Source organism: Phoxinus phoxinus (assembly GCF_949152265.1).
Source record: "Phoxinus phoxinus genome assembly, chromosome: 24".
Classification (NCBI taxonomy): domain Eukaryota; kingdom Metazoa; phylum Chordata; class Actinopteri; order Cypriniformes; family Leuciscidae; genus Phoxinus; species Phoxinus phoxinus.
This window is the reverse complement of record NC_136899.1, coordinates 10,350,319-10,374,913: the sequence shown is the minus strand read 5'-3', so window position 1 is coordinate 10,374,913 and position 24,595 is coordinate 10,350,319. Positions and strand designations below refer to the sequence as shown.

General features: G+C 41.3%; 1 protein-coding gene across 4 annotated transcripts in view; it reads right to left on the bottom strand.

Annotated features, from left to right (window-relative positions):
- Nucleotides 1-24,595, bottom strand: part of ctnnd2a (catenin (cadherin-associated protein), delta 2a) — a 259,552-nt gene that overhangs the window by 220,694 nt on the left and 14,263 nt on the right. For all 4 annotated transcript variants that reach the window (XM_079601833.1, XM_079601834.1, XM_079601836.1 and 1 more), the window contains exon 2: nt 12,574-12,707. In XM_079601833.1, the coding sequence (XP_079457959.1) occupies nt 12,574-12,702 (129 nt within the window). In that variant the 5' untranslated portion in view covers nt 12,703-12,707. The remainder of the gene's footprint in view (nt 1-12,573; nt 12,708-24,595) is intronic.

The following is a 24,595-nucleotide window of genomic DNA, read 5'->3' as shown; positions in this document are numbered from 1 at the left end:
TACAGACACAGTTATTCAACGTATGAAACTTTCTGTTAACCAATTAACAGTTTTTCACTGTAGCATTTTTAGTCTTTTGCCGTTAAAATCACGATAATATTTTTCAGTGTACAGCTCACATCAGATGTTTTCACCACATACTGCAATACACAAAAAGAAAAGGGAATTTTGCATGTCAGTCAACAGATGATGCAGTCAACAAACAGATGAATGATGAATCAGTGATTGCATTATCCTCTGATAACATCAAAAATTCCCCTGTAGATGATGAGAGAAATTCAATCTCTTTAAGGGTAAAATGTATGAGCAAGTGAAAGGATTGCACCATGAAGCCAAACACAATGTTGATACTGCATTTGCAGATTGCATAATCAACATGCAGCACTTCTTCACTCTGCAGGAGTCTCAACCGACAGTTATTATTTTCACCATGTTGCAGAGAGGACGTGATGTACAACACTAATGTTTGACAGCCTCTGTCTCTGGATTAACACAAATAGTCTGTCAGCTGTGGAAACTCAAGATTGGCCTGTTGATACCTCGAATCTAAACTGCGGAAAGATCTGCCAATTCCCCGGTGAAGGGCCCCAGGGCTAACAATGCATATGTCCCATACAATCATCTCCAACATGCGCTTTACTGATAACATTCATACGAGCGTATGTTCAAGGGCAGAGTGACAGAGCATCTGTCATGTCTACAAATGTCTGTACAATTACAAGCTCATTGCAAACGTATGTAAAACACCCAGTTGTTCTTACCTGCCATAAGACGCAAGCATCTCAATGCAGCATGAAACCTTCAACATGTGACCGATTCCTGAATTAAGAAATCGTATGAGTGGGTTCTAACATTTCAGAGAATCACAACGTGGTGACAGTGCAGTCCGATTCCTGAATGAATCGGGGATCAAATCCATAACATTTTCCAAACCGAACTCAGTGTCCAAATTCCCTCACTAGTTTTCATTCATTCTCTCAAGTGGACTATATTAGTGGACTAATGTAGGGAATAGTAAATGAGGCTATAGGGGGCGATTTCGAATACACTGCAACCACTGAGTGTGATTCACAAACTAATAACTCTTTTAGATGATTGGTTGTTTTTAAACAACAACACCAGAAAATTTAAAGCAACACCAAGGAACTAATCCTCTGCGGTCGCCCTACAGGTTGGAAGCGGAATTGTCCATTACCGCTGTCTTAATAATTTAGCCTACCGCAGCCGTCTGTCGCACGCACGCACGCTGTTTATCCAGCACCGGCTTTCGAATGACGGATGTCCACAGACAAGGTACTGTATGATGCATGATTTTATGAAAGTATGATGTATTGCGACATCAGAAACAAAGAAAAACCAAATAATGACTATTGTAAAGCTTAACGTAAAGCAAGTCAAATTTGTCGTTTTCTTATGTCTCATTAGAACTACAGAAACGCGACCTGATCTGGCAGTCTTACATAGTGTGGTTATAGCAGAAAAAAGGACCGCAAAGTGGAGGCATAAGTGCCTTTCACCCTGTTACGACTTGATGAATCACTGAAACGATTTTGGAAATATTATTTTAAGGTAAAAAATCTTCGTTAGTGTTCCTTTAAAGGAACACGCTGACTTTTGGGACTTTAGCTTATTCACCGTATCCCCCAGAGTTAGATAAGTCCATACATACCCTTTTTATCTTGGTGAGTGCCGTAACTCTGTCTGACACACCCACCGCTAGCCTAGCTTAGCACAAAGACTGGAGGTAAACGGCTCAAGCTAGCATACTGCTCCCAATAAGTTACAAAATAATGCCAACATTTTCCTATTTACATGTTGTGATTTTTATAGTCACAGCGTGTACAAATAACAAGGTCACATTAGACACATCTTCTAACCGTATACATACTGGGAACTATATTCTCAGAAGGCGAAGCACTGCTACTTGGGCGGAGTGATTAGTGCAACACTCTGAGCGAACTCTCTGCTCCTCACCACAGGGCTTCTCTGGCGCTGCAAGCAAATCACTCCGTAGAAGTAGCAGTGCTTCGCCTTCTGAGAATATAGTTCCCAGTATGTATATCGTTAGATGGCATTTTGTCCGTCATTAAACCAGGGTCGGCGGCATCATTACATTTTCATAAAAAGGTTACAAACTAGTTTGTTGTAGCTATATGGGCGCTTAGTTTTTCCTGTTGTAAAATACATTTTGACCAAAATCTAATTTTATAAAAGAAGAAATGCTACTGTATGCACATGCTATGTATTGGCTATGACTAGATGGTAAATACTAGACCTCTCTCTCAGGTCCCACATGTCTCAGTCAGACATCAAATAAATAAAATATGAGCCTTTATAGACATAGTGTTTAGTACTTATTCAAACAACAAGATCTTTGCTTACCCTTAAAATTGCGGTCTGCTGTGCGGCTGCAGCGGAACTTCAGTTCATTCAGTCAAGATAGAAGGGGCAGAGTTCAGGTTTACTGACAGTTTGAGGATCGAACCAGATTTACACAAGCTCTTTTTAAGAACTTTCATTGGCTAAATATTTGTAAAACAGACAGACAGACGTAAAGGGTCACCAATATAATTGATTTATCGAAGAAAAGAACAAAAACACCACCACCAAAAAAAGGGCACTTCGAAGTGTAAGGGCAAAAAGGGCATGTGCTCTGCACAGGTTGAGCCCTACCTGTGCACGTGCCTGGAGCAGTACGCTAGCTGGAGCCGTTTTCCTCCAGTCTTTGTGCTAAGCTAGGCTAGCGGTGGGTGCGTCACACAGGCACGCACGGAGATGAAAAGGGTATGTATGGACTTATCTAACTCTGGGGGATACGGTGAATAAGCTAAAGTACCAAAAAGTCGGCGTGTTCCTTTAAACAATTTCCTTCAGAAATGCTGCATTTGTGAGCATTTCTTCTGAATTAATGTACAGAGGAACCGTGGCAAACAGCAATACCAGGGCAATCTCATTATTGGCTAAAAGGACACAGTGATGAGTAACACCTGGGCTCAGCACCTCTCCCTGCCCCCATCAAGCTTAGCTTCTCCTGTTGCTGTACGTGTAAGTGTGTGTACATGCATGTCTGTGTGTTTGTCGTGTACCTCCACCCCACCTCAGTTTCAATAAGGCTAAAGGTCAGTGTGTTCTTTCTGACTGTGGATACAGCTGGTCACTGCAGAAGCTACCAAACGCCAATACCACAGATTCAAAATATACAAGATTTCTTGAAACTTGATGTGTCCTTAAGGCGTTTAGATGAACAGATTCACTTTAAGGGTACATTTACATGACAGCGATGTACTAAAAATGGAGTACAGACAACAACATTGAAACGTCGAAAACGATTAAAAATACTATATTATTCATATCAGGCCAGTAGTTGGTGAGGTCACTTTGTAAAGAATCCCTACCTATAGACTGAACACATAATAGACGTGCATGATGTCACCATTTTCACAAATTCACATTTTTGTAGTTTAAACGGAGACGATAATGGTATCTTTTCTAAAACTTGCACTTTGAAACCTGTTTTCAAAAGTTTACATTTTCAGGCCCACAAAACACTGTTGTTGTGTAAATTAACGGCCAAAACGCATAAGGTTTTCAGTTTTTAGTTGAAAAAGGTGTCATGTTGACATTGTTAACAAGTCTAAGTCTAAGTCTCATTCAAGTAAGGCCCCGGTGTTACACTTCCATCAAAAAGAACATGTTGTGAATGGTCAGTAACATGAGGTCCATGTCAAACACATCTCTGAGAACAGATTTAGCAAAGTAAAAAAGCAAAAGAAAGCAAAAGACATTCCCTCAAAACTCCAAGGGTTATTACCAAATATTTTGGACAGGAACCAGTATTGACACATTTAACATTAAAATCGGTAACGCTTTATTTTAAGGTGACAGTTACACATTACTACATGCACTTACTAGTAATAACAGTAAATGATGCACAATTATAAGTAACTAACCCTACAACTCAGTTTATTACTCAGTACTCATTTGAGTAAGTACAATGTAACTATGTCACCTTAAAATAAAGTGTATTTTGTAAGTGATTTTTTTTTTCCAAAACAAGACGCAGTATGGACTAAAACTTCTGAATTCATATGTGACAGGTGGTTGCAGAGCAGGATCTGAAAAATAAAAGGGCTCGATGACATCAGCTAAAAAATATTGTTGTTTCAGAGGAGCTAGAAATCTTTATTATTATTTTTATCATTTTGTTTTGAATAAAGCACTCTATCAGAAACGAATGTGCATTTAGAGAATAAAAAGGGTCCATTTTGATTTCACATTGAGCTTGTTAGACTTTCCAAGTGTCAAGTTGAACCTTAATATGTCCGCCACCTAGTGGCAAGACTCTTTTTTGCAAAGTGCTCTTGAAGAACGTCAATGAAGGACATTTTCTGCATGGTCAATTTCTAATTAAGATACAATCAGTTCAATAATGACAGTGTACACAAAACAAGCCAACATCCATAAACATAATTTTTATGATGTCCCACACCACTTTACCTGGTATCCAATATCCCAATGCGAGTGCACACACATTTACAGTTGATTACAATCGCTCAATGGAGTTGATTCTAGGTCAGTGTTCATGCAAACTGTTGCCTGTTAAACTTCATTAGGGATTCATTGACAGCGGAGGGTGAATAAACAAAGCGACAGAAAACTAAACAAACCGCACACAAATACAAACACATACAATGAACAGAGCCGCTGAGCCCAGCGTGAAGAGCAACGCAAAGCTGTAACCCAGATTAACAGACAGTCAGGAGGCTGTAGCTCTGAATAGGACAGCAAACTGGCTGTGCAGTCGAGGCAGACAGGTCGAGATGGGAGGGTGCGGGGTGATTTTCACAGAGGAAACAGCCTGTCCGCTCTCTGGTCGTTGTAGTGATCCACTAAACACTGACAACATTATGCTGTTCTTCCCTGAGGCCAACCATTACTGACAGGCCCCCGAGGCCTCCAACCGCACACGTGTCTGCTCCATGTGTGACATATTCATTTCTCTTTGTTGCAGGAGCGCTCGGTCTCTCTTGCTTGTGCTCTCTTTTCACTCTCTGGCCCAAACGCAAATGCTGCATTACAATTTGCGCGTCTCTCGTCCTTTTAAGCGAGCATTCTGTGAGGGATAGAGAGGTTACGTGTGATGTAGCAGCAGTGACAGCCTGTGCAGGCAAGCGAGGCCTGTATGACGCAGTCGGTGTGTAACACTGTTTACCAAACAACGTGTCACTCTCCATGTTCATATAAAACAGAAAAGTCACATTCTGAGATGTTGTGCTTCTGGGTGCATTGCAACGGACACTGTGAAACATGCAAATCTTGTTAAAATAAATATTTGTCATGTCTAAACTTCAGATGCTAGGAAGTTTCAACAAGGAGCTCAGAAAAAAACACAAAATTGACTTGTCTTTTCTCTAAATAATCGGTCTATATTTTTTTTCATATTTTTCATGCAATAATATATGTGATTATTTTTCTTGCAATATTGAATTGATACTGAAGATCTTTGTATCAATAATATATTAATTCATTTTTGTGCATTTCTTTATTTTCCATTTATTCAATCTATGTATACATTTCGATAGTTGCTGATACCCTGACAGTTTGTATTCAATGCACAATTATTATTGTGCTGTGGAAGCAGTATGAATGAATGAATGCATGTAGGAATGAATGAACAGAATAAAAAAATGTATTCATTTTATTTATTCTCTCTCTCTCTCTCTCTCTCTCTCTCTCTCTCTCTCTCTCTCTCTCTCTCTCTCTCTCTATATATATATATATATATACTGTATATATAGATTATATATATATATATATATATATACACACACTGTGTATAAACTGTATATTATATATATATATTAAGATTCATGTATTTATTCAAGCAATAAAAACATGGTAATTTATTTATTTATTTGCTCATTTAATCTATTTACATATTTAGATCATCGCCAAAACCCAGACGTAGAATAAGGCAGAGAATAATCTGGTAATTATTGTGCTGTGAAAACAATATGAAAGCTTTGAAAAATGGCTGTAACTTGTGGAGACGGGCTCAATGTTAAGCTCTTGCTTAACAATCAGAATGCTGGATATTTTCCAGACTGAGAGTCAATGACATTTAGATTTATCTGAGGAAAATACTCTCAGAATTGACTGACGCAAGCTTTACTGGCTTCTGCCTCTCTGCTGGTTCCAACTCTGGATGCCCTTTAACATAAACCCTTGAGTATCAATATTGCACCATTTAATAAAACAAAAAAGAAAGGATGAATGGTTGAAGCTTCAAACTAAAAGTTTCCTCAGTGGCATTCAACATCTTTTTAGATTAGTGCTGGATGCCTAAGGACTTGGGTACATAAAGCTTTTACAGTACAAAAAAGACATTGAGACTAGATCGAAATGCTAAAATATTGCTATATAATGGAAAAATGTAATGCCAAATTAATAGTAATATAATACAGATTACAGCAATAATAGCAAATAAAGACTTCCATTGGAATATGTTGAGGTGCTCTTGATTGAACTTTAAATTAAATTTCCATGTCCTTTTTAAAAAGCATCCTCAAAAGTGGCTGTCGATAAGAATCATTAAGGCGGTTGGATTCCGAATTTTCTGGAATCGACTCAGGTTCCTGGTTCTGGAAACAATGGATGGAATCCAACGCCTCGGAATTGAGGAGTCGATTCTTTTTGGAATCAACTTCCAACACTAAAATGGCTCACATTCAGTCTGGAACGCCTTTTCACAAAACAATCAATTACAATTAAATTCAATATTTTTTTATCTTGTTGTATACCATGTTTCACTCAACAACGGACGACCATTCAACTGTTCAACAGCCAATCATACCACCGACTCTACTATGTTTGAGTCACAAGTGTTTATTATTAGTCACCTATAAATCACATTCAATTTGCTGAGTTTCTTCTCAGTAATACGATCCACAGCAGTCTCGTGTGAAACAAAGGCACTGATCACAGAAACTCTACACGCCGTGCCGTTTAATATCAAAATAAAAGCTTGCCTTTCATCTCCGCTTATTCTCGGAGACCTGTCCCACGCATCCACTTACACCGGCTCAATTTGGTAGATGCAGCCCCTTCCCAATCAATCTCTTTGAGCGAGCCCTCGCGTCCAAAATAAGATGGGTTCATTTATAAGATCGCCTAACACGGACAACTTGATTGGGACACACAACTGCCGCCTCTTGTTGAGATCACACACATCACTTCAAAGAAAACACACAAGACGGATGGTCATTTGCATGACATCCATATTTATGAGCCCTCCTTCTCACTAAACTCAATACAGATCTTGCGAAGCTCACAGGCAGCCCTGACACAAAGTCACGCATGATACGGATCGCAGAAAGCCACAGAGCCTCGTCTTTTTGAGGGCCCTATATGGGTGACGTGCTGTACGTGAATGCATAACAGGGTTTACTCAAGAGCACACCGAATCAGCGATCCGCCGCTGAAGTGCATTACCATTTTGATGGGTGCGGTGATGAGGATGGTGATTACAATGATGGTGCTGTTTATGGTGATTGCTCTCGGGTATAATCCTATACAGGACCATGCTCAACGTGAATGAGTGGCGGGATGGTTGAGAGATCTATTCAGGGGTGGTGGTTGGGGATTTAGATAGGACAGGGGCGGATGGAGGTCATAACAGCGATGCACGCCTAAGAGCACATCAGCAGCTATGATCCACATTCTGTGAGTTACACAAAGATATAAATAGCACCAACTAACATATGAAATGCCATGGGATGTAAAAGATCTGTGACACTTAGTAAACCGTGACAAAATAATAGAAATCTCTTAATCCAGCGGCTTCCAGGGGAAAAGTTCAGAGAAGGATCTGATGACGATGATACGATGAAATATTTATAAATGAAAATATTGTTTAATAACAGTTAATAAAACAAATCAATAATAATAATAACTGAATATTGTTCAACAATATATTGTTAAACAACATTTAATAAAACAATTCAATATAATAATAATAATTTGAATATGAATAATATTACTAATAATAATAATTATCATTAATAATAAAATTGCATAAATGAAATTAATTTAATAAATTAACGTTAACGTTAACATTAACATTAACATTTTAACATATGCGATTAATAAAAAATCCTTAAAATAATTTAACGCAAATAAATTACTGAAGCACATGAAATTGCGTCATAAACGTATACGTCATGCAGTCAGATGATTTTTGAAGTCAAATGGTGCAAGCACCTGTAACCCTGGTAGGTGGACATTTATATTCTAACCATTTAATCAGATCGTTTAAAGCAATGTAAAAAAAAAAATCCTAAAAAAAATCTTCTGGGGTGCCAAAAGAAAAAACAGAAAATAAACATCTTGTAAAAATACAGTAATTTCCATTAATAAAATCAATTCACTCCTTTATTTTTCATCCTCAAAAAGTCTAAAACCCTTTTTTTATCCTCAAAAACACTCTCAATAGTCAAGCCGTTTGGATTATCTGAGCAATATGATGTCTATTGCTCATGCTCCGCTCACGACCACTGACGGACTGTCCCGTATTAGCATATTTCCTATATTAGCATATTTCCAGCCTCAGCCATTTGTATACTGTCCACCAAGGCATCACTTTACTTGTCTTGTGTCGACACCCCCATGGAAGAGAGGGGTGGGGTGAGCAGTTGCTCATTATCATTTAAAGAGACATGCACCGAAACGGGTCGCTATGAACAGAGCTGTTTTTGAGGAGGTAAAAAGGGTGTTGTTTTACACAATCATTGACACAAACGTTACAAGAAGACCCTAAAGAATCCTACCAACTTGTGGAAAATGGGCATCCGATGACCCCTTTAAAATAAAAAGCCAAACTCCTGGGAAATTTTCAGCCCAATGATATTCGGCGAATTCATTCAAACCATCAGTCCAAAACATGACATGTATGAAAGAGAGGCTGTGAGGGATAGACTTACCGTGTTTTCACTGGCATCCTCTGTAAAAAGCTGTATAGCTCCTAGATCACTTATTTCCACAGCTCATATTTTCTGTTGGTTTTTGTCTACTGAAATTTCTCTGAAAGACATTTTTGCAGTGTTTCAACCCACAGAAGAAATGTATATCCCTCACACCCTCGCTTTCATTCCCGTTAAAAATCAAAGATGGCGCTGCTGTGAATAAGGTCTATAGAGACTCACGTTGCATTTTCAGTGAATTATTTATTCCAGTTCTGGGTTTGACTTTAAAACACGAGCTCTGTCATATTCTGTGTATTGTTTCTGAAGAGCGCGAGCCCTCACGTCTTACGCTGTGAGAAATACAGACTGAACGAAACGCAAAAACATCCCACCGTTGGCCAGATGATAATTTAAGTTTTTCGGCTGGATAAAGCAAACCAGCGTCTCGCTAATAATTTTTTTTTTTTAAATCACTGATCTATATAAATTACATTTATATAGATCAGTAGTTTTGATGGATGAGGATTGCAAGAATTATTTTATTATATTGTCAGCATAGTTGTATACCTCTCTTCGGGTTTATACATCTAACAGTACTCAAATAACAGATATAAAAAATGGCAATATAATAACAAAATATCTACCTTCATGTTCACGTAGGCGGTCCCTTGCAAGGGGATCATCATATGCTTTAACTTATTGTGACAGTGTCAAGATTTCAACGGTTACTCCGGTATAGCAGCTTTTTTTAAAATGTCTGGAAATAGGTAGGGCAACATAACAGTGTGCAACCTAATAGCTTATTTAATAAAGCACACTTCTGTTATTCTACTTTTTTATTTCTAATCAGAGTATTCAACATGAAAGGCTTTATTACACAGGGACCAGCCCACTGGAATGTGAAGGGCAAACATGTGCTGGATTTATGAAAGGAGTTGGCATAATGAGGCTTGAACACAGCCTGTGCTTGTCTGAAATTGCTAAGAAATATCTCTCACATCCTCACAATGATATCTCAAGGCTGCAAATATAATGCCTTAATTGCTTGTGTGATCAGAACAGAGCAATATTTTCACTGGAGGGCTTGAAATGAATAAATTGTGCTTTTTCTTCTTGGAAAAAAGAATATGCAAGTGGGTTTGATTTCAATGTACAATAATATGCAGTCTTCAGTGTAGGCTAATGTGTTATTTCAAGTCCTTTTCTCTGCAAATTTTGAAGTCGGTTAAAGTATTTCTGTAGTGAATGAATTAAGTGACAAAATAACATAGGAGTAGACTACAGGATATCTAATGTGACACAAAAGATGCAGAAATGTCACTAAGCACCCAAAAACTGCTGGTAATGTTTGCTACTTATTTTTGTGAATCAGTGCTCTTGGCATCAATACCAAATACTGATCCAAGTCGGATATAACAGTGGAGATGAGATGCAAACTGTCAACTATAAAGCTAGATGCCAGTCTAGGTTTCACAAACTATAGCTTTTAAAATAGTCCCAAACATTAAAATAGACAAAACTTTGTTTTTAGAACAAAATTTGCCCATAACATTTAAATATGCAAGAATACCCATATATAGGTATATCGTTTTTGAATCTAATGTATCAGTCAATATTAGAGTATTTGTGCAAGTTTCTATTAACACTCATTTTAAGTTAAACACAAATAAATGAATAACACTGAAACGTAATCTATCAAAAACATCTCAAAATTAGTATCTATTTTTCAAACTTTACATCAAATATGATACATTGACACATTTACAAAACAATTTTTATATTTAATTTATTTTCTTGTTGTTTGAAGGTTCAATAGACTGATTTTTCTGACTATTATTTAATATGCCACGCATTACAGTGTTAAAGACTGCTTTACCAACTTTAAAATAACCTACTTCTCCACGTTCAGAACCAAGAGCAATACCTATAAATTGCGCAACGATGTTTTACAGGTGGCTTATTGGAGCTAGATGGGGCTTTAGAGAGAGAGAGAGAGGAGAGTCTCCAAACATTACTATCATTGATTTACACAGCCTCCTCACAGCAAGTGCCTCACATATACACAGGTTTATTAATCAAATCTACCATGAAACCCCAGCACTGCGTTGTACAGATGCCTAGTTCTGCACGGTGAAACACTGCATCAGCACCTCTGATTTTAATGTAGCTTTTATTAAAGCAGTACATGAAGCCATCAACATTTTGAGGCTTTGATGAGCTAGCCGTCTGTACTCCGTGCAACTCAGCGAGAACCCGTTGTGTATGAATAAAACTAATGGCTAATTTCTGTGACGGATTGGGCCGAAGAGCCACCTGCACAATCTTACGGGGCCGTTCCAGGTGGGACGGGAATGGCTGCCTGAACTACATCCATCATCGAGTAAAACACAGGTGGCCTTTTACTGCTGAGCTGGGATTTGGCAAACAAGAAGAATGTAATCAAATACAAATTACATACTATTATATGTTGCATACTGTAGTGTCAATTAAATCATTACCAAGACAGATTCCCAAGGTGTAACAGTACCGCAGGCTCTGACTTTATGGCATTTTTCTGATTTCCCCCTCCATCTCTCAATTTGCATTCATTGCGGCAACTCTGGATTTTTTCCTCAGTCAAACATTCATCTTCACACACAGTCACTTTCCCCCAGCTCACTTTCCCACACCTAATGTCTGTCTAAATATTTCAGGTTTATTCCTCCATCTTTTAGCAGCTGATCTTTGAATGGTTTAATAATGTCACACCTGAGCTTTAACTCAATAACCCTCTGGCCTCTCCAAATCAGTTTTATTATTTTGAATTTATATATATTAGACACACTATACCGTTGGGGTCAGTATGCTTTTTTTTTAAATAAATTAATACATTTATTCAGCAAGGACATATTAATTTGATAAAAAGTGACAGTAAAGACATTTGTGTTACAAAAGTCTTCTGTTTGAAATGTTGTTCTTTTAAACATTCTATTCATCAAAGAATCCTGAAAAGTATCATAGTTTCCACAAAAATATTCAATGATTTCTGAAGGATCAAGTGACGCTGAAGACTTGAGTAATGATGCTGAAAATTCAGCTTTGCATCACAGGAATCATTTGTTTTAAAATAAATGTATAATATTTCACAATATTACTGTTTTTACTGTATTTTTGATCAAACGAATGCAGCCTTGGTTGAAAGACTTAAAATCTTACCGACCCCAAACATTTTAAACAGTAGTGTACATGAGAAAAAAAAGATAGACGGTAAAAATTTACTTTGGGTCTTTGCATATATATCTACGTACGATTACATTCTACAAACCTACATATAACTATACATGTGTGTAATCTTTTACAATGTTCACTTTAATACCACCCAGTTACCTTTTGACAAGCACTCAATGTCATACAAAATTGTCTTTCTTGCATTTATCATTCCACTTTTAATCGCTGTCTCCCAGAAAGTGTACAGAAAAGCTCCGGCACAGGAGTTAATATGACAATGCAGATAACCGCTGTCTCCTGATAAGTCATGGACAGTTCTGCAAAGAATTCAACTTTTCCACTGAAAAGGTCTGGCTTTGTGCCCGAAATGTGATTGAAGTAATACAGTGGACATTAAAAGTCCTACCTGCTCTTTCACGGAGGCTAGAATGGCAGAGGTGGTCTCAGTCTCAGATCCATCCCCATTAGAAGCATTCAGTCCTGGGCTGAGCATGGTGGCGTTCTCTGCTTCAGCAGGCTGTTCTGGAACTGGCATGACTTCTGGGGAAAACAAAATACATTTATTAGCAACTCTTCGTCATTGGATTTCAACACAGGTTCTTCAGGGTTCAAACTTGCTGTCCTCACTGAATGATATTTAAGAACATCCTAAAAGGATTTGTTTACAAAGAAGACTGATCTGGTTCTCTAATTCTTAATGTTACTATTTTAACACACTGCATGCTTGATAATTATTAAAATTCATGTCGTTCCAAACCTATGAACATTTCTTTTTTTCTGCGGAATGCAAAATGAGATAATTTGAAGAATGTTGGTAACCAATCAGTTTTGGTACCCATTGACTCCCATTGTATTTTTTGTACATACAATGAAAGTCAATGGGAACCAAAACTGTTTGGTTACAATTATTCTTCAAAATATCTTCTATGTTCCACAAAAGGGTGAGGGTGAGTAAATGAGGACATTCATTTCATGAACTTAAAATGATAAATATACAGATTTGATAATGAGTCAATAAGGTAAGTTTGAGGATTTATTTGAATGTTGAGAGTCTGAGCCTCCTTCACCTCTTTGGATCTAGATGAAATAAGCAAGTGACACATTTTAGATTAATAACAGTGAAATCCACCAAAAGCAAATAGTCATTTTCTGTCTAGTCTAATGCCTTAGTTATTTTATAAACCCCCATGGTCTATTTACAGCTGCAAATGAGCAAATGTCAGGATGTAGAAAGACATGATTGATACAACCAATGAAGCATCTGTATTGATTAGAAACAGATTCCAAATAATAACTGTGCTGGGCATTAGCTGGACTCAGATCAAGATAAATGGTTATGTAGGACAATCTCTGGATATTTTGTCACACTCAGTGGCGGCTGCGGCCAAGCCTGCCAACTTTGTTCCCTTGTTAATAAAGATGACTTGCCTCATCTGACACGACAGCGTGCCTCTGCCTAGCGTTCTGAAAATCAGATTATGCCTCCTTAAACCACCATTTCCACATTGTTTACCTTCCTCAACTCTTCTCTTCACACATGCTCACATAATTCACCCCAAAGCTTCTCAACACACCCACAAGAATAAAAGACTCATGGAAATAATTCAGAAGTTTATGCAGACGTCGTGCAAAGATGTCTTTTGGGTGCTATCACTCAGATCTGCAAAGCGATACCTGCCATGCAAAGTCCAACTCTTGCACTGATTGTAAATGATTTGTCTCTGACTCACTGACACAATGATTCGGATGCAACGTGGAGGACTATGCTATTATTACGCTATCACGTGACTTCAGAAAACTTGGAATATAGCGCATAAGTTATATGAACTACGTTTAAGATATGTGTATGGTAATTTTGAGTACTTTTGGATGCTTAAAAGCTCTGAGGCTCCATTCATTGTGTTTTTTGTGGAAAACAGTGATTCAAAATGTCTGCTTTTGTGTCAATAAAACAAATGTATACAGGTTTGGATGGAATGACATGATGAGACTGAGCAAAAACATTCAGGACACATGATTAATTTTTGGCCGAACTATTGCTTTAACACAATAACTGTTCTTTTGACTTGTAGTTTTTCCTACTGCCTGCTGTCTTGCTGTTTTTGGCACCTCCTTCTTCATCTTCACATTCTGGCTCAGCAGATTTTTCATGCAAACAAATGTGTGCTGCTGGGTAATGTGTTGCCGCATCTTTCAATGATACAGCTCATTTCATTCACTGCGGTTTGCCCTGGTAAAGGTAATGCTACCATATTCTAAATCCTGGGTACAGTATGAGTGTGGGCAAATGGTGCAATGAAATATCTCTGAGTGGATTGCCTCTGGAGTGGATTGCCCTGTGCCCTTTTTTTCTATAAACAGAGAGGATATTCTCTCTTCTCATACATTAAGCACTAAAACGTACTTTATCCAATTAGACCTCAGTCTAAAAGGTCATTTTGGAGTGTAAACACAAGGATAAAAGATACAAATAATCTACTGAAACACTTACAGGGCTAGTGTGGATTCTTTAAAATGATGTGATCGAATTATTCAGTCAGCTAAACACACAAGCACAGTTTTTTTGTGTGTATTTTTTATTTTTTTTTGGTGGGGGGGGGGGGATCAGTGAATAAATATTTCCAATATGATTGACAAAGTGAGAGAAAAGGATCGTAATGGTAAAAATGAATTTTTTGTTTGTTTGTTTGCTGTGCATTTGTATGTTTATTACAGTGCCCAATGTTAGCTTAGCAACATGCTAACGACAAACTTCGTTGAAATCAATTGTAACACCCGTGTGGAGTGCTATTTGTGTGACAAATGGAGTAAAGTGTTCCAAATCAATCAATCATAACCTTTCCAGTTAAGATACAGTTGCAGTTAAAATACCAAAAAAGAAAGCTACCTATGTAGGGAGTAAGAAGTGAGGCTAGTTTTTGGAACAGAGCTTAAAGTCGCGATTTAACCGTAGCAGTGACAGACTTATTCAGTATTCAGCATTTCTTCAGTGGCAATTTCGAGTGAAAAAAAATTGTGGGGCGGGGACTTTATTCCATCAGTTGTTGATTGGATGGAAGCAGATCTGAAAGCGAGATTGTAGCTGCGTCCAAAATCGCATACTTTAGTACTACATTTAAATTTAAACTTAATTTGCGACCGTTAAAAAAGTATGTTCTACATGTGTGTAGTATTGAAAGTATTCAATTTCAGACGCAGCATGTGTTGATTGTAAGAAAGAGGCAGAGTTTAAGTCCAGCATAAGTCACAAGAGAAAAGTCTGTTTCACCTGAAGATAAAGTTTTTTTGGGGGGGGGGAAATTTAATAAAATAATTATGCGGTCAATTCTTTTTTATAAAAATAAAACACACGATAAATAACATACATTTAGAAAATAGATAAGGTGCATTTACATTTCATGCCAACTTTAAGCACGCTCTCTTTTGTTTCGATGCTAAATCTTAATCATTTGAGAGTCTAAAAAGTTTTCACTCATGTATTCAGAAACAAAGTGATGGTTAACTTTCGGTTAAACTGGACAAAAGGGAAACAGGCCATAAACATTGTCAGTGTGCCAAGAGCTAAGTTGATGCTAAGTGGGCGTTCTTTATCTGTAAATGGAAGAGGTGAACAAGCCCTTCTAAAAATGATCATCTCCCCCAGCCTCTCTCATCAGGGGTCTCAGATGATACAACATGCTACATGACAGCAAATCGACCTCGGTTCATGGGTTGCAGCTACTGATTGCATCTAACAAGCAGCTTGATGCCTCATTATGAATGCAGACTGACAACATACATCCATCAGCCCTCCCACCCAAATAACTCCAACCATGTTCAGGGAAAGCCAGAGACCATTTATTTAAAACACACTTGTCAACCTCATAATATCATATATGTTTTAATGGGGTATATATATATATAGAAAGAGAGAGAAATAAGGAAACAAATTCTAAGGATGAATCCAGAAAGACAAGGACGACAAGACAATCAAGGCGGATTAGTTGAACACAGATTAACTTCATAAACTGATGTGCCTTTATAACACGACAGACACACAAAAGATGGAATCGGAATGAGAAACTCACACATGGAGATAAAAATGGAGAAAGTGAGACTGAGAATCTGGGAGAGGGACTGGAAATTTTGACAGAAGGTGCGGACAGACCCGTTGTCACCCTGGCTAAAATAAGGATGCCAGGTTGTAACCGTCGATGTGCCTCTGTCTCATCAACGCTTGGCACTTTTACTGGCAAACAATCCGCTGTTGCTCCAGCCTGAACCCGAGAGCAGTTTGGCAGGCCAGTGAATAGGAACTGATTGAGCCTTGGAGTTGTTATCCATCCTCTGTCTGATGGCCCAACCTGGCAAGAAAGAGTTCGAAAATGCCGGGGCACACGGGCTGCAGGCGCGAGAGACAAGGCTTCTGGTATAAGTCTTCTCTAGTCACGTAAAGTTGGTTTATTGTCATTTCTGTCTTGCGAGGCAAGGGAAAAAACTAAATATCATATATTCTCAATATGACAGGTCAATATGATGCTCTGCCTACCTTTATTATTGACATTCCACCAGGATAGTGACTCACCGCCCACCTGTGACATCATTGATCTGTCAGGAGCACAGTTTATTGCTGATTCTAAATTCATAATACCAGTTCAAGCTTTGGTATAGTCAATATAAACATTTACAACCAGGGGCGTCAAGCTAATTAATTGATCAAAGATAAAGACATTTTGTGGAAGCCACTTTGAAAGTACACTATCAAAAATATGATAATAATAATAAACATTTTTATGAAAGAACAAAGGTTATCTCTGTATATTTTTCTGTTGATATGAAAAATCGGGTAGATTTAGCAATATAGCGGGTGAATTATGTATATTACAATGTTATGATAAACTTTATGCCTTTCTCCACTGACGTTCTGAGTTGTTTTAGAAGGCAGACTGAGACGGCACGTAGTCAAACAAAAAGCTAATCATATTAATTACTGTTATGTGTCCGATGTTGTAATTAGCGATACCATTGAACAGTGTTTACTTCAGTAAAGTTAGCCGACCAAGTGGATCTCAGAGCTCGTGTGAGTGAGTGGAGGCGGAGGATAATTTGCATATTCATGAATCCGAGTATACTAAATGTGTCACGGTGGTCAAGTGCATTGCCTCCTTTTCGTCTCGTGTCTTTGTTTGTTTATGTGTGAGTGGGCGTTGTCCCGCTCACGTGTCTATCAGCGCTCCAGCTGATTACCATCATTATCACTCACAGCTGCAGCTCGTTCCATCTCCCATAAATACTCACCTCATTCTCTGTTTCAGTGTCGGATTGTTGTTTGTTCCTCTCCATGAGATCGGTCGTGTCTTGGGTTCCTTCTGTGTTTCCTGTTCCGTGTGGTATTCCTATTCACTTCACGTCGGCACCTGGATTGGATCAGCACTACTCACTTCACCTGCACTCGTCTGACCATCGGGTCCCTGCGTGAGCCTGAATCGCCAGCCTAGTGGATAGTGGACTGAGTACTTCTTTGTGTAACAATAAATATTCTGAGTACCTGCTTTTGCTTCCTGTGTCCCTCCCGTGACAGAACAATCCGACCACATCATGGAAGCAGCAGGTGGAACTTCAGCAACCATGGACGATTTTGTGCGCGCTAGCATTCAGAGGATGGATGCACAGGATCGGCATCAGGAGGAAGCAGCGCGTGCGATTCAGGCTCTCGTCTCGCAGGTGTCCGAGCTTACCCAGCGTTTTCAACAGCTGCAACCTCCCGCTGCGCCAGCTCCACCGCCTGTTCCTCCCACTCCAACAGTGCCCGCCTCCCAGTCGGAGCCCCGCTTACCCACTCCGGAACCATATTCTGGTGAGCCCAACTTCTGTCGTCCATTTCTTACACGTTGTGGCATGCATTTCGCCCTGCAGCCCAGAATCTTCGAGAGGGAGGAATCTAAGGTGGCCTTCGTACTCACGTTGCTGACTGGGAGAGCGGCACTATGGGGAACGGCGGTGTGGGAGAACCAGGAGACCTGCTGTTCCTCGTTCCAGGCACTCTCAGCCGAGATGAGGAGAGTGTTCGACCGTGCGGTTGCGGGGAGAGAGGCTGCCAGGGTCTTATCAGAACTGCGCCAGGGGGATCGTTCGGTGTCTGACTACGCCATCGAATTTAAGACCCTGGCGGCCGAGTGTCGCTGGAACGAGGAGGCGCAGTGGGATAGGTTCCTGCATGGGCTGGCCGACCGCGTCCAGAGGGAGATCTACGCCCTGGACCTGCCCACCTCCCTTAACAATCTTATGGATCTGGCCCTGAGGGTGGACTCTCGCCTAGCTCGGGTGGGACCACGAGCGCCATCAGACATGCCTCGCGGAGGTAGGGAACATCTACGGTCCAGTGGCATGGACGCGGCCGGTCCCTTCGATCACGAGCCTATGCAGGTGGGTAGAGCTCGGCTTTCCCGGGAGGAGAGGGAGAGGCGGAGGTCCCAAGGCCTTTGCTTGTATTGCGGCGGAGCGGGGCACTTTGCATTCGCCTGCCCGGTAAAAGGCCAAGCCCGATAGTAAGTTTGAGGCTACTATCGGGTGGGATCTCCGCCGAGAAGTCCTCATCCACATCCACCATCCTCCCGGTAAGACTCCGATGGTCTATCCACGATCACCCATGCACCGCACTGGTGGACTCCGGGGCAGAAGGTAATTTTATGGATCACTCTTTCGCGTTACAGTTTCAAATTCCCCTCAGAACACTTCCCCAGAGAATCACGGTACATGCTCTCAATGGACAGCCTCTTCCAGCCATTTCTCAGATCACGGAGGATCTCACACTCATCACCTCAGGAAACCACGCAGAAACCATTGCATTTTACATCATGGACTCTCAGCACACACCCATTGTTCTTGGTCATCCCTGGTTAGATCATCACAACCCACGCATTGACTGGAAACAGAGAACCATATCAGCCTGGAGCACTGAGTGTCATAAGTCTTGTCTTGTGTCTGCATGTTCTGTGGTGTCTGTTCCTGTGTTACAGGAGGAGGTGATGGATTTGTCAAACGTGCCCTCGGAGTACCGCGACCTGAGAGAAGTGTTCAGTAAGTCAAGGGCTGCTTCTCTTCCTCCGCATCGTCCCTACGACTGTGCTATAGATTTACTGCCAGGTACGTCTCCGCCTAAAGGCAAGATTTATTCACTCTCGGTTCCTGAGAGGCAGGCTATGGAGAAATATATTTCTGATTCTCTAGCTTCTGGGTTCATCCGATCTTCTTCATCTCCGGCGGGGGCGGGGTTTTTTTTTGTGGGGAAGAAGGACGGATCACTGCGACCTTGTATTGACTACCGGGGGCTGAACAACATCACGGTGAAGAATACTTATCCTTTGCCGCTGATGTCTTCAGCCTTCGAGAGGTTGCAGGGAGCGTCTCTCTTCACAAAATTAGACTTACGTAATGCTTATCATTTGGTCCGCATCAGGAAGGGGGATGAATGGAAGACTGCTTTTAACACCCCTAGAGGACACTTTGAATATTTGGTCATGCCCTTCGGGCTGTCCAATAGTCCAGCAGTCTTTCAGGCACTCGTCAATGACGTGCTGCGAGACATGATCGATCAGTTTATTTATGTTTACCTGGATGACATTCTGATTTTTTCTTCGTCTCTCCAGGAACATGTGCAGCACGTCCGACGAGTACTCCAAAGGTTGTTAGAGAATGGGCTTTTTGTCAAGGCGGAGAAATGCGTTTTTCATGCACAGTCGGTTCCTTTCTTAGGACACATCGTGTCGGCTGAGGGAATGCGTATGGATCCTGACAAAGTTAAGGCTGTGGTAGACTGGCCAAACCCAGATTCCCGTAAGGCCCTACAGAGGTTTCTGGGGTTCGCCAATTTCTACCGGCGTTTCATTCGCAACTTTAGCCAACTAGCCGCGCCTCTGACTGCCTTGACCTCCCCCAGAACTGCGTTCAGGTGGACAGAAGCAGCCGAAACTGCTTTTTCCAAACTCAAGAGCCGCTTTGTTTCGGCTCCCATTCTCATCGCCCCTGATCCTTCACGTCAGTTCGTGGTGGAGGTCGACGCGTCAGAGGTGGGGGTAGGCGCAGTTCTTTCCCAACGCTCTCCTTCAGACAACAAGATGCATCCGTGCGCGTTTTTGTCTCATCGTCTATCACCTGCTGAGTGTAATTACGACATTGGCAACAGGGAGTTGTTGGCAGTCAAGTTAGCCTTGGAAGAATGGCGCCACTGGTTAGAGGGGTCAGGGGTACCCTTTATGGTCTGGACCGATCATAAGAATTTGGAATATATTAGGACCGCCAAAAGGTTGAACTCCAGGCAGGCTCGGTGGGCACTTTTTTTCGGCCGTTTCGATTTTTCCCTCTCGTATCGTCCGGGTTCCAAAAACATCAAACCCGATTCTTTGTCGCGTATTTTTGATCGTTCCGAACACGCATCTACTCCCGAGCGCATTTTTCCTGAGAACTTAATTATCTCTGCGCTCACTTGGGAGGTCGAGTCGAGAGTCAAGCAGGCTCTAGAAGGGGTAACGCCTCCGATCCGGTGTCCTCCTAACCGTTTATTTGTGCCAGAGAAACTTCGTCCAGACGTCATTCAGTGGGGTCACTCTTCTAGTCTAGCCTGTCATCCAGGAGTTAGTCGTACTCTATTTGTAGTCAAGCAACGATTCTGGTGGCCGCTTATGGCTCGCGACGTTCACGATTTTGTTTTGGCTTGCTCAGTCTGTGCCATTGGCAAGGCGTCCAATCGACCCCCAGATGGGCTACTCCAACCGCTGTCGGTGCCTTCGAGACCCTGGTCCCATATCTCGCTAGATTTTGTTACCGCCCTCCCACCCTCCCAGGGTAACACGGTAGTTTTAACCGTGGTGGACCGGTTCTCGAAGGCAGCTCACTTTATTCCCTTGCCCAAATTGCCCTCAGCCAAGGAGACAGCGGTTGCAGTCGTTAATCATGTCTTTCGGTTACATGGCCTCCCGACAGACGTGGTTTCTGACAGGGGACCCCAATTCGTGTCCAAATTTTGGCGAGAGTTTTGTAAGCTGCTGGGGGCGACGGTCAGTCTGTCTTCGGGGTTCCACCCCCAGAGCAATGGTCAAACTGAGAGAGCCAACCAGGATTTGGAAAGAACTTTGCGATGTACGGCTGCGAAGAATCCTTCCTCCTGGTGTCAGCAACTGTCTATGGTGGAGTACGCCCACAATTCGTTGCCAGTATCGTCTTCGGGCCTTTCTCCTTTTAAGTGTAGTATAGGATACCAGCCACCTGTTTTTCCTAGTCTGGAATCCGAAGTCGCGGTCCCCTCTGCTCACGCCTTTGTCCAGAGGTGTCACCGCACATGGACGAGAGCCCGGGAGACTCTCCTCCGTGTACGGGCACGCACCAAGGCCAAGGCCGATCGCCACCGGTCTAGGCCTCCCGTATACGTCGTCGGTTCCAAAGTGTGGCTTTCTACCAAGAATATTCCGCTCCGCTCCGTGTCTAATAAATTAGCTCCTAAATTCATTGGCCCGTTTTCTGTCACCAAGATTGTTAGTCCGGTGGCAGTCCGCCTCAACCTTCCTCTAGCGTACAAGAGAATTCATCCGGTATTCCATGTGTCTAAAATTAAGCCCGTTTTCTTTTCTCGCATTAATCCGCCTGTCCCGGTTCCCCCACCGCCGCGTCTCGTAGATGGGGAACCATCCTATTCGGTCCGTCGCATTCTGGACTCTAGGCGGAGGGGACGCGGATTTCAGTACTTGGTGGACTGGGAAGGTTACGGTCCAGAGGAGAGAAGTTGGGTTCCTACCAGTGGCATCCTGGATCACTCTCTGATCGATGATTACAATCGACAGGTAAGGGAGTCTGGGAACGCCGTGAGGCGTTCCTAGAGGGAGGGGTACTGTCACGGTGGTCAAGTGCATTGCCTCCTTTTCGTCTCGTGTCTTTGTTTGTTTATGTGTGAGTGGGCGTTGTCCCGCTCACGTGTCTATCAGCGCTCCAGCTGATTACCATCATTATCACTCACAGCTGCAGCTCGTTCCATCTCCCATAAATACTCACCTCATTCTCTGTTTCAGTGTCGGATTGTTGTTTGTTCCTCTCCATGAGATCGGTCGTGTCTTGGGTTCCTTCTGTGTTTCCTGTTCCGTGTGGTATTCCTATTCACTTCACGTCGGCACCTGGATTGGATCAGCACTACTCACTTCACCTGCACTCGTCTGACCATCGGGTCCCTGCGTGAGCCTGAATCGCCAGCCTAGTGGATAGTGGACTGAGTACTTCTTTGTGTAACAATAAATATTCTGAGTACCTGCTTTTGCTTCCTGTGTCCCTCCCGTGACAAAATGAAGCAAGGGTATAGAGTTACATTCAAGCTATTTTAAGGCATGAAGAAATTTTCTTTCATAGGAAAAAACATTTAAATATGTCATCTGTGTGATCAAAGATGAGTTTTAAGGGATAAAATTATTGACTACAGGGCGACTTTAAGTGGACTTGCAAAGTCATTTCAAAGGTGGAGTTTTTTCATAAAATACTACAACAAGAAGCGTTCTCTTTTTTGCTTTAGAATAATGTGCTCTGATTAAATACAGAATAAGACCAATGTGTATTAATACACTAACCACATAGATTTTGAATTCATGTTGTCTTCAAACAAGTAATATATTAAATAACAAGAGACATGAAAATCATCCTAAAAATCAATGAACAGCTCCATGCTTCTCTCAGAACAGCCGTCCTGACAATGGAAACCCAAAGGAGTGGGCTGAATGTGTCTCTCGATCTCATTCTCTTCCACCTACTCTCCTCTTCCAATCATTTCCCTGCATATTGCGCATGTCTTAGCGTTGGTTCAGGGCAGGAAGTCTGGCAGCCACACTGCCCTCCTTCCCACGCGGCTTGTGAGTTCCGTCCCTGTGTTAATGCTGCAGGAAGCCGGCCAAGCGCCCGCATGCAACAAATAAACAACCCAGAACAAACCAAACAGCGAGAGTAGATCCTGGAAAGAGTCACGCGTCACCCTGCAATGAGCTACAATTACCCAAAGGAAAAAAGGTGGCAAAAGGGTTTATTCGTCATCACTCTTTAACATAGTCTGGTCACATAAAATGCTGTTCAACACTGTAGTTTTTGTAAGGCGTCTTTGGCCAGAGGCATCTGACATGTAATTGCTGTTCCTCTGATATGTGGTCCATTTCTGAGCCTAAAGACAAAAGACTCTAAGACTAAAGGATCAGGCCTAACCAATGAGCTCAGACAGCCGAGCTCATTGGTTAGGCCTGATCCTTTAGTCTTCAAGCTTAGATAAGAAAGTGGCTGATGAGCTAAACTGGGTAACAGAGGATGACACTTTTGTGAATAACACCGTGTTATATGACCTGTTTCACATCATGATGCTGCTAAACGTTACAGGACAGTAAAGTATATACAGTTGTAGTCTGTATTTTTTTTTTTTTTAGAAGTTAATACTTGTTCAGCAAGGATGCATCAAAATGATCAAATATGACAGTAAAGTTGTTTACATTGTTACAAACATATTTTCCTTTAAATTGTTACAAAAATATTCTGTTTTTTTTTGTTTTTCATCAAAGAATCCTGAAATCAATATCTCAGTTCCCACAAAAAATAATTAAGCAGCAAAAATACAAAGGTCTGTCATGAAACTCTACATGGCACAGGCTTATTAGTCTATAATCTGCTTGCAATCACATCATTCTTTATACCAGGGCACAGCTGATTGGTTCCCGCTGTATCAGCAGCCAGTGAGCTCACTGCTCAACCTTCAAATAATTGATCAACATTTACTGTAGCAGTTGCAGCATGCTTTCAGAAACCTCCACCTTCCCCAGCTCCACCTGTATTGATTTTTTAATCCAAAAGAAAACTTAGGGATGATAGAACCATCAAACATTAACAACACGGAACAATGAGACACTTAATATAAAGTGGGACCACAAACTCGGAGCACATTCAAAATGACCCAGCTGCAAGAGAAGCATATCTTGCAAAAAGAAAAGAGAGGTGGTGAATCTTTTACAACCAATGTTTGATACCTCTTAGTTTTCGGCTCCAATCGAGCAACATGACAGCAAACTTTGCACTCAAGTAGTTTGACAGCTGATCAGACAACTTCAGGCCCACACTTGAGCCACAAAGTCAAAGCAGCTTCATTGCACACCGTGCAAACAGTCACGCTAGGCTACGCTCAGCCCTTTGGAGGGAAACATCTCCATAAGAGTGACACCGGCATGCTTTCTTTCTTCCTCCTCCCGTCCCCTCCTCCTAGGCTGTGCTAGGCAGTTGTCGGGCAAGAGAGGAGAGAGTTTATATCTCATCCATACCCATGGTCCCTGCCCAGGTGCGCTGGCGCATCACTTTATTTTGCCTGCACAACTCAGCCTGTCTCCACTAAAACCATCATTGACACACTGCTGTCACAATAAACCCACCCATAGCTGTTTCTC